The sequence below is a fragment of the Perca flavescens genome, chromosome 8 (genome assembly GCF_004354835.1).
Source record: "Perca flavescens isolate YP-PL-M2 chromosome 8, PFLA_1.0, whole genome shotgun sequence".
Lineage (NCBI taxonomy): Eukaryota > Metazoa > Chordata > Actinopteri > Perciformes > Percidae > Perca > Perca flavescens.
The window spans coordinates 18,221,736-18,230,480 of record NC_041338.1 but is presented as its reverse complement, the minus strand read 5'-3'; the positions used below and the strand labels follow the sequence as shown (position 1 = coordinate 18,230,480).

The 8,745-nt window shown below is 37.9% G+C and overlaps 1 protein-coding gene across 1 annotated transcript; it reads left to right on the top strand.

The window, feature by feature from the left end:
* The first annotated feature begins 884 nt into the window (after window positions 1–884).
* irak4 (interleukin-1 receptor-associated kinase 4) lies at window positions 885–8,289 on the top strand. Its single transcript, XM_028584757.1, has 11 exons — window positions 885–1,413; window positions 1,566–1,711; window positions 2,706–2,873; window positions 3,487–3,647; window positions 3,728–3,792; window positions 4,290–4,404; window positions 4,488–4,597; window positions 5,728–5,914; window positions 6,476–6,538; window positions 6,887–7,051; window positions 8,057–8,289. The coding sequence occupies exons 1-11, from the start codon at window positions 1,253–1,255 to the stop codon at window positions 8,111–8,113; spliced, it is 1,398 nt and encodes a 465-aa protein (XP_028440558.1). The 5' UTR covers window positions 885–1,252; the 3' UTR covers window positions 8,114–8,289.
* The last annotated feature ends 456 nt before the right edge of the window (window positions 8,290–8,745 follow it).

Sequence of the window (8,745 nt, the reverse complement as noted above, 5' to 3'; positions counted from 1 at the left end):
TAACCACTTCTGAGCAGATGCTTTCATTTGTTTGCCAATTTGCCAATGGTGTTTGACACAAGTTGGGTTTGATGAGGTTGTTTGTTTCATGCAGCTCAGAGGTTTGAAAGAGGAGAATACGTTTGAGAGGTTTTTCTCCTGCCATGTGTTTGGTGTAGGCTACTTTGCTGCTCAGCATGGCCAGTGGTTTGAGCTGAACCAACTGACCTGCTCAGTGAGTAAACATACAGTGTTGTCCAGGTCTTACCTGATTCTATTCAGCCAGTCATACCACTCATCCATCCATCCATCCATGGGGGTAAAACAGATCAGGTACTGCTGACTGAAAGAGAAAGAGAGAATGATGAAGGAGCAACAAAAAAATGCACAATTCACACAAAAAGCAGAATCAAAGCTGACTGGAACCTAAAGTTCTGTCTGTAGGGGGTCGGAGGGCATGCTTAAAATTTAGTATGGACCTTAATTTAGCCCCCCCCCACCCCCACCCTTTCGACAAGCTGGCATGGCATGGATGACACCACTGGATGCCTTAGGTCAGGGGTGTCGAACTCAACTTCACTAAGGGTTACAATGGAAAATGAGAAACACATCAAGGACTAACACAATTGTTCTGAAGATTAAATCAGATCATTTATGAAACAGCACAGCTACAGCATATCCAGATAGAACACAGAAGCGATATCCACTCCTGTTTCCAGGTGTCATCAAAAATCATTTTATGTGAGTTATAGCAAAGAAATGATTACAATTTTAAAAACCACATTCTCATTAGAACTCAAACTCAGACTGGTAATCTCGTTATTGTCCACTAGAGGGCAGCATACTATAAGCATGTAGGAGAGCAGGATGTCTTTCTGTTGCAGTAAGTATGTAACAAACAAACAAAACACATGTACAGAGAAATGGATAATGGAAGTTGTGCTCTTACCAACACCCGGAGAGCACACAGTACAGACTGTACATTTTATACTTTATAACCTATCAGGACTATCACTGCTTGTATTTCCGCATTGAAGGTGGAGACCTAAAGTGGGACAGGCTTGCTGTGTTACGTTTGGGGGAAGTTGCTCAATATCGGAAATACACATTTTACTAAACTGTGAGCAAAATATCAGTTTGCTAATGTACTGTTTTTATCAATGGAGGACGATTAACACCCGTAACGGCGCTATAAGTTGTAGGCCTACACCATTTCAGTACAACTATCAGACAAAACACAAACTCAGATTGTGTCCGTATTTTTTTTCGAAGAATGAATAATTCTGTAACTCCCGCTACTTACATTCGCAACCTCAGTTATAGTTTACATCGCAAGTTGTCCGACTTTCTGGACCCTCAAGACAGGTGGAAAGATGTTATTGTCTCGATACGGAAGCCGAGTGGGGAGTTAAGGTACTCTCAGCATCATGTGAGGTAGGTGATTATATGTATAGCTGGTGGCAGACAAGCTAATGTAGCTAGGCTATTTACTGTGTTATTGTTTTAGTTCAGGTCGAGCATGCTAGTATATGTAGGTACCTATTTGTCTATCTGTCTATATATCCATCTATGATTTTATTTCTCAGGAGATTTGAAGGCCTTGTTGCACAGGGTAAAAGTCCCACAGTGGAGCTGCTGTCTGACTGGGGGACCTCCAACAGTACAGTGGGTGAACTTGTGGAGATTTTGAAGAGTCACAAGTTATTGGCTGCTGCTAGTGTCCTGCTACCTGGTATGATTTTTGAATATAATAATCACGGACTATATAATAGGCCTATAAGTTATCTATAGTATAGCTATAACCCTATCTACAGTCAATGGTCACACTAACACCTACATCATCCTAATTAAAACAGTATTCCGATGTCCCATTTTTTCTTCATTTGCCCAGAAAATTAGATACATCTTTCCAATATCAGTGAGTGAGCACAGCAACTCACTCAACATTCAGTAGTAAATTAGTTTTAGTTTTATTACATCTATTTTTCAGGGACGACTATGTACAAAAAAACATTAATTTCATTTAGTTAAACATTTAATTTCCACCTGCAGTCTAGCAGGTAGACACAATTGCTATAAATACTACCATGTCATAATATGGGACACAGTGCCTTTAAAGTAAAGTGATCCCTGGGTAAAAGATGTAAAACTGCAATAACAAGGAGCACGTAGTAACAAGGTACAGTGAAACATTTTAATAGCTTTCTTAAATGACAGTGGAAGAATTATGAAAAAGATACAGATACTGACTATCAACTACTAAATAGTCAAGTACTAAATAGAAAACAGCCTTATTATTATTATTATTATTATTATTATTATTATTATTATTATTATTATTATTTTGTTTCATACAGTACAATACAACGGTCCGTTTCATGTGGGATTACATGATTATTTACAGTGATACCACATAGAAATAAAGAAATGCAGCAGTTGACATTCATGATCAAAAGACAATTAGAAAGAAATGCCGTACAACACAAAGGGGGGGGGAAAGTAAACAACTCTACATACATGTACACAGAAATGTACAACATACATGCTTCCTTTAAAACACATTATTTATTTGTGTTTCTGTAGATAATCTGATTATTGCACAAATGTCCATCTCAGAAACTCTCAAAAAGCAATCACAACCATTTTTTTGACTAGTACACCATGATTTTGACTAGTGCACCATATCAACAAAATAACTTATCTTGATGTCTTTTGTCCACACGCAGTGGAAGAGGCAGTCCCACCAGAGACACAGCCAGCCTCTCCATCAGTTGGAACAAACAGCACCCTACCAACTAGACTACTGGAAGAGAGGGAGACACAGCCACCCCCTGCCAACTCTCTTCTGCAGCCACAGATTCTACTGGCCAACAGTGAACCAGGCCACACAGATGGTTGCACTTTTTTGTCTCAAATTTAAGTTAACATGTTAACAGTCAGCTGTAGAGACGTTAGTATGAATATTACTTTTTTATGCATATAGTCCTTTGTGGTGATCTGTACATTAGAGGAGGTTGTGAAGCATGTTTAGCATTTACTTCTAAACAAGTGGAAGAAGCTTCTATTCAAGTAAAAGCTGCATTAACACAATGTGAAACTACTCTATTACAAGTAAAGGTCGTGCATTCAAAATCAAAAGTACTCATGCAAAACGTGGCCCAGAAAATATTCTTTATATATTGGTGTTGGGTAGTTTAATTTTTAACAATGCATTATATTTTATAAACTAGTATGTTTTGTGTGAGAAATCTTAAAAATCTTAGAAAAGTACAGTATTTCCTTCTGAATTGTAGTAAAGTATAAGTATAAAGTATAATAAAATGTATATAAGTATAATCAAGGCTGTTTTATCTTAGTTCCTGACATCTTGATTTCAGCAGAAGCAAAATTGTTAATGATGCTGCGTCTATGAAAAAGAGTGATTTTACAAAATTGACCAGCAGGTGGTAGCAATGCGGCCTTAACCACAACAGTTAATATGACCCTTGACTATGTGTTCCTCATTAGGTTTCTCCAGTTTCTTGTACAATGAGCTGATGGAGATTACAGGCAACTTTGATGACCGTCCCATATCAGACGGCGGCAACAGACTAGGAGAGGGAGGCTTTGGCACTGTGTACAAAGGTCTTCTTAATGACAAACCTGTTGCAGTGAAAAAGCTCAATCCAGTAAGTGAAAATACGTTCATGCCATTCGGCTTACTTTTGCAGTTATTGTAAATCACAACTCAAAATATTTTCTCATTTAGATGGATGACATCTCTCTGGACGAGCTGAGAGTTCAGTTCAACCAAGAGATCCAAACTCTCAAAAAGTATGTTCCCGTTTCTCTCTTCTGTCTCTATCCTTGTTAATCAGGTTGGTTTTGAGTGAATCACAGCCACCTCATAACCATTACGTTTTATTAGCTAGAGCACGCAAGCTGCACTGTAGCAGGCATATTAATCAAACTAATGGAACTTGAGAGCAAAAGCATTAAAAGAGTTTTTGGAAAAGCAGTCTGTAGTAAGCTGGGGACAAACAAATGCCTTCAGATTCAATAGAATAGAATTCATTGTAATTACTAATTGGAAAATAAATGCAATTGGTTGATACAAATATTGGTCAAACTGTGCATGTAAATACTTTTCACTGTAACTTTTCTTTTTGTGCAACCGGTGGGGTTTTTGCTTGTTTAACTATCAGCAAGCAAGCAAATAAGGCTTTTTCCCAAAATGTCTAACTATTTCCATTTAGCCCAACATAGGTTAATATGATGATTCATATATTTGCAAATACAGGTCTGGTTTGATGAGACTGTTTGTTCCACAGGTTGAAACATGAAAACTTGGTTGACATGGTTGGATTTTCCTGTGATGGACAGCATCCATGTTTGGTGTATGCCCTTATGGCCAATGGTTCTTTGCTAGACCGACTGGCTTGCTTGGTAAGCACCATCAGCAATACAGACTCTGCTTTCTAGTATGTGTGCTTTTACACAGATAATGTGATACTTTTTGTTGTTTTCAGGAGGGAAGTCCTCCTCTGTCCTGGAAACAGAGATGCTTGATAGCTGAAGGGACAGCGAGTGGCTTGGAGTATCTGCACAGCAACCATCATGTCCACAGAGATGTTAAAAGGTACATAAAGTGAGGCCTCATAATGCCCTTTAAATGATCTTTTCTTAAAGGAATAGTTCAACATTTTGGAAAATACTGAGATTGACAGCACTCTTAGGCCCCATCAACACTTAGTCACTTCATGTGTCTTGGGTGGATCATGTCTGATCTAAAAAAGGCTAACTGTAAATGCATCCAAGAAGCATTCAAGACGGACTGAAATCTGATTCCTCAAACCCCCTTTCAGACCTGTTAGTTAAATATGAAGCTACAGCCTGCAGCTAGTTATCTTAGCTTAGCATAAAGACTGAAAACAGGCTCAGTGTTTGTTGTGAAACAATCAGATCATGATTGTTCTGTGGTTCGTATCTGGTAGTTTGTCATCAATTGGCTTGACCTTACTGAGTTGTAGGGGTGTAAGAAAAAATTGATACACTTGAGTATCGCAATATTTTATTTTGCAATACTGTATCCATTTTCAAAAAGGCAATATTGATTTCTTTTTTTTTAAACGTTCAAAAATATTCATGTAAGACAGTGGATATGTTGTATTTAAACCCCCTACCGCTAGATGGCTATGCTGAGACACTAGTGTCCTTGCCTAACAGTGCCTATCAGTGCCTGACTTTTTACTAGAAGCTAACAATGCACTGAACTTTGACCTACTTTAGCATATCAACATTAGCTCACTAAGAACCTGGGAACCACAATCCCAAACTGGCAGTTTGACTTTCTGTGTACTGAATTGTTTACCTAAAGTAAACTTTTTTGACTGTTATGCATATCATGTCTTTTTTTAAATATTAGTTTTTCTAAAATTATACTTAAAAAAAATCCCAATATATCGCCTTACGCACAGTATCGAAATATATTGCAATATATTGAATCGTGACCCATGTATCGTGATACGTATCGCCAGTTCTCCTTAGATCCAAGCTAGCTGTCCTCTCCTGTTTCCAGTTTTTTTGCTAAGTTAAGCTTATAATAGCTTATGTACCGAGGAATACGAGAGTGGTCGGGATCTTCTCATCTAACACTCGACAAGGAAGCAAATAGGCATAATTTCCAAAATGTGAAATTATTCCTAAGGGAATAGGTTCATAGCTCACTGTGTTCATAGTTTTTTTTTTCTTTTCTTTTTTTCTTGTTAGTGCAAATATCCTGTTAGATGAAAAATTAGTGGCAAAGATCTCAGACTTTGGGCTGACGAGAGCATCAGCCAAGCGGACGTCAACAACCATGATGACGGAGAGGATTGTGGGTACCCGTGCATACATGGCACCTGAGGCGCTAAGAGGAGAGATCACACCAAGATCTGACGTCTTCAGCTTTGGAGTGGTAGGCTTTCTGCAGAAACACACACACACACACACACACACACACACACACACACACACACACACACACACAGATGGGGATATTATGTCAGGAAAGGAGAAACTGCAACTGTAATGTAAAATATAGAGCACAACTCAGCAGTTTACTTAAGTGCAAGGTTCTCCCAAAGTACTGACACATACATAATTGCAGGACATAAACATTATCGTATACATTTCTTCCAATTTGTGAAAATAGAGCTCTATGTTATGTATCATGTGTCATTATTTCCTACAAAAAAAATCTGAATCAGTTGAGGCCCACAGCTGTACTGTATTAGTAGCTGTAAATGTTAAACATATTATCCATTGTATGACATTAGTTGAATGATTTATGGGATCAGCAGTGTATAAAATCGTCTGACGTTCCATATAGTGCAGTATATACAGCTTATACATGTGTTATTAGGACAGCTGTGGAAACACTACAGTGTCTGTGAAGCTACCTGGCACACGGTGGAGTAATAAAGGTTTTCTGTCGTCCAGAGCCATGTGATTAACCCCATCTCTCTACCATCTACAGGTGTTGTTAGAAATATTGTCTGGACTCCCGCCAGCTGATGAAAACCGTGAGCCACAGTTCTTGGTGAGCAGCACAAAAGAGGCTTTTACTGTGTTTCCAATCTATCAAGCTACAGTCTACGATTACAGCTTATTAAAGACTTGGCATTTAATTAGGGAGAGCACGTTATCAGTTAGTCGTCATGAAAGGACTTGAGCAAATTTCATCTTTGCTGCTGTAACTTCAACTGCTGTTTAAATGGTTATACACAAATCCATATTTTAGAGAGTATGTCCAATGAAAGTGGACACTAAAAATCAAGTTTGTCCAGCATGGAAAAATGAACTTGAAAAGTAAGCAACATTTTCCCCAAATCATGGCTTTTATAGTTCCTCACTGCCTTCAGTCACCTGTATTGTGATTTTTCCCCAGATGGAGGTGAGGTATGATATAGATGATGAAGACGAGGAACTGACTTTTGAGGACTTCTTGGACAAAAAGATGGGAGACTGGGAGCTGAGCCAGGTGCAGAGTGTCTACTCTTTGGGCTGTAACTGCCTCCACGATAGGAAAAACAGACGGCCAGTCATCAAACAGGTACAATGGGGAAAGACACCGGCAGATATTAAGATGTTTAGTTTAAGATACTGTGTTGGCATCTGGACTACTTTCTATGTTTCACCTTGAGCAAAATATCTTTATTATCAGCTCCAGGAGCACTGAATCTGTCTCTCAATACTTGATGACTTCCCCAGCCTGTCTGTGGCTCTCAGTTCCAAGCCCATAGACTTATACTGAGGATATAAATCTTACGAAACACAAATATATAGTTTAATTTTTATAAACGGTTCAGTAATTAATAAACACCTGGGATTATTTTCAGCTGGGGATTTGGTGCACCAGTGAGTATTTATGACCGCAGGACGGTGTATGAAGGTTCAACTACAGTGCCCATGTTCATTGTAATAAAGGAACATGTCACCCAGTGCAATAGTGTGGCTTGTTGATGTGTTTTAATATTTTTTGGAAAACAATGGAGGTTTAGAAGACAGAGGAATAATCTATATCAGGCTTTGGCTACAAAAAGTACTTGGTTAGTTAGGGGGATCAATTCGTAGTTGTGACAGGGCAACATACATTTTGTCTTCAAATCTGTTGTGTTATTGCTATATTTATCCTTAAAGTAGATGGTTAGTTAGTGGGTAGAGCAGGTGCACATATACAGAGAGGTTCATGCCTTAATGCAGAGGTCCAGGGTTCAAATCCTTGTTTATAATGTTTTATGACACGTTTATGACAGTGTCATGTCCCTCTTATGTAGAAAACTTCAAGTAAAGTGTAACCAAATAATCTTAAAAAAAAAAAATACTAGGCTTTAATGGCTGTGGCCCACTGAGGTCAGAACACAAAGAATCGTAAAACGTGGATGTGAATCCAACAGTGAAGAATTTGAGATGAATAAATAAAGCGTGGGATTTGCTTAGACTATGTTTCCTGTATCTGATGTAAGATTTTACTCTGTATGAAAAGGCTAAAAAACTAAAGTTAATGTATTTTTATTTGCAGTCTGTCATTTTTAGTTATTAATATCTGTCTTAACAGGTCCTGTTGGAACTTAAAGGAGTTGTCAAAAGCATTGCACTGGATTTTAAGGCGTGAAGCATACCATCCCAGAAAAGATACAAGATTTCTGAGCCTGCTCCAGTCAGTGCACACAGACAAATGGATTTCCTTTTCAGAGAAATGAATGATACTTGTTGATTGTGGCTGACAAATATGTATATTTAGTATTGCCCTTTTTTCTGTAATAATAAACTGACATTTTTTTTATCTTATTTCAAATGGTTTACTATATATTTGTTTTTATTTTTCAGAATAATGTAGCTTAGTTTTTCCACAGCATTTTGTGAGGCTGTTCTGTCAGGTTTGATATCTCATTATCTTGAAAAGGCTGAAAGCATCCAGCCAGTGTTTGTCATGTATTTAGTGTAAAGGAATACAATTAATGAAAGACAAAATGTGTGATTTAAATATTTAATTTTTTCTTCTTAAAGAAAGATTTGTAAGAAAACAAATAAGACCAAACATGTTTTTTTTTTTCTATTAGAATGACACTATGAATACAAAGGAAAGGATTTTTCTTTCAAACATGAGGTGAGCTTAGTAGCTTTCCTAATATTAGTCAGTAGACCAGTGGATGTGGCAACATATTAAACAAGGTACTTCTAGTATTCCCTTTCCCCAACCGGTTGCTTGAGTGCCCTCTTGTATGGGCACCAGCAAAGTTTGAG

Excerpts from the sequence above, each read along its gene's own strand:
- irak4 (XM_028584757.1), top strand. The coding sequence starts at position 1,253 with ATGAATAATTCTGTAACTCCCGCTACTTACATTCGCAACCTCAGTTAT. Across the intron at positions 1,712-2,705 it reads TGCTAGTGTCCTGCTACCTG|TGGAAGAGGCAGTCCCACCA; the intron begins GTATGATTTTTG and ends GTCCACACGCAG. Across the intron at positions 4,405-4,487 it reads TAGACCGACTGGCTTGCTTG|GAGGGAAGTCCTCCTCTGTC; the intron begins GTAAGCACCATC and ends TGTTGTTTTCAG.